The 1,239-nt window shown below is 52.8% G+C and overlaps 1 protein-coding gene across 1 annotated transcript; it reads left to right on the top strand.

Annotated features, from left to right (window-relative positions):
* Positions 1-254: 254 nt before the first annotated feature.
* On the top strand, positions 255-1,207 carry VOLCADRAFT_101294 (uncharacterized protein; the record flags this gene model as incomplete). The annotated part of the gene is made up of 2 exons (XM_002959729.1): positions 255-531; positions 1,008-1,207. The coding sequence occupies 2 exons, from the start codon at positions 255-257 to the stop codon at positions 1,205-1,207; spliced, it is 477 nt and encodes a 158-aa protein (XP_002959775.1).
* Positions 1,208-1,239: the final 32 nt, after the last annotated feature.

The following is a 1,239-nucleotide window of genomic DNA, read 5'->3' as shown; positions in this document are numbered from 1 at the left end:
GTACTTGGTGACCTATCCTTCGGAGTAAGGAGCCACGAGTAACTTCAGAATTTTATCTTCAATCCCTGCGCTAATCCCAGGCCTTAGGAATAGCCGGGGATTAGCCGGGATTAGCAGGACCTTAATCCAGTGTTGCTACCGTAATCCGTTATGTTATGCTAAATTACGCCAGCGTAATATTACGCGAAATATGCATCTCAGGTACCCTTTTAGCCAGTCCGAAGGTTTCGGAAGCGGGCAATGGACAGTGAACCATGGATGTTGCAGCCGTGACAGCCATGTTGAGGTACAACTTCCCCAGCTGGTTCGACTGGAGCGAGGATCCGATGAAGCCAGATCAGGGGCAGAAGGGCAGGTCGTACAAGGTCGGAGACGTTTTGGCGACTAATGGAGCGACTGTGGGCAGGCAAGGAGATTCACATCTCAAAGACAACGTTACTTCGGGTTACGTGCGATTACTCCTGGCTGACATCCGTGGGGCTGGGTGTCAAGCGGGAGCGCTGTGGTTAGGGACACTCTTCACACTCACCAGTGAGCATGTAGAGTGTCAGACAGACAGACAGCCTAAGTAGCTGGATACGGATGCCCCCGATGGGTTCCGTCGATATGGACCTGGCCAGGTCCCATGGGAGGTGGTTGTGATGGTGGGAGGTGGGAGAGGCAGAACGCAGCCAATGAGTAGCAAAATGTTGATGGACGCGCGCTTGCACCCCAGGCTGCAGCCAGCCAGCAGTGCATAGGCTGGTTCACAGCTCATTTCAGCTCATTTTAGCTTCGTACGTCATCCGGCAGCAGCCCTGATGGAGCACCCACCCAGGAGGAGGAGCCCTCACTGCTTGCTCATCAGTTTAGACTGATACTTTATGGGGTAAAGGCATTAAGCTCGAAATAAGCACGTTCCGGTGATAATGGCAAGTTACAGGGTAATGGGCACAGCGAAATTACAGTCCTGTGCTCTAAAAGGACGGCACGCGTCGTACGCAGCTGCCGTTTCGTTCCTGATGCAGCTCCATGCAGCAACAACAATATGCGGTTTGTTACAGCGGACCCCAAACAATGTCCAGTGCATCAGCACAACACTGTGGCCGTAAAGCTTGCACTGAGTGTCCAGCTGGTCCGGCCAAGGCGCACTGACATCACTGGGCTAAATGCCCTATGTTACTGCAACGAAACATGGAAAAAAAGCACCCGACTCAGGGTATCCTGAGCCGGTGAATGTACGGGTTGCCTAAAAAATAG

The sequence above is a fragment of the Volvox carteri genome, assembly GCF_000143455.1.
Source record: "Volvox carteri f. nagariensis unplaced genomic scaffold VOLCAscaffold_643, whole genome shotgun sequence".
In the NCBI taxonomy this organism is placed as follows: Eukaryota; Viridiplantae; Chlorophyta; class Chlorophyceae; order Chlamydomonadales; family Volvocaceae; genus Volvox; species Volvox carteri.
The sequence above is the reverse complement of the archived record's forward strand: the minus strand, read 5'-3'. Positions and strand labels throughout refer to the sequence as shown.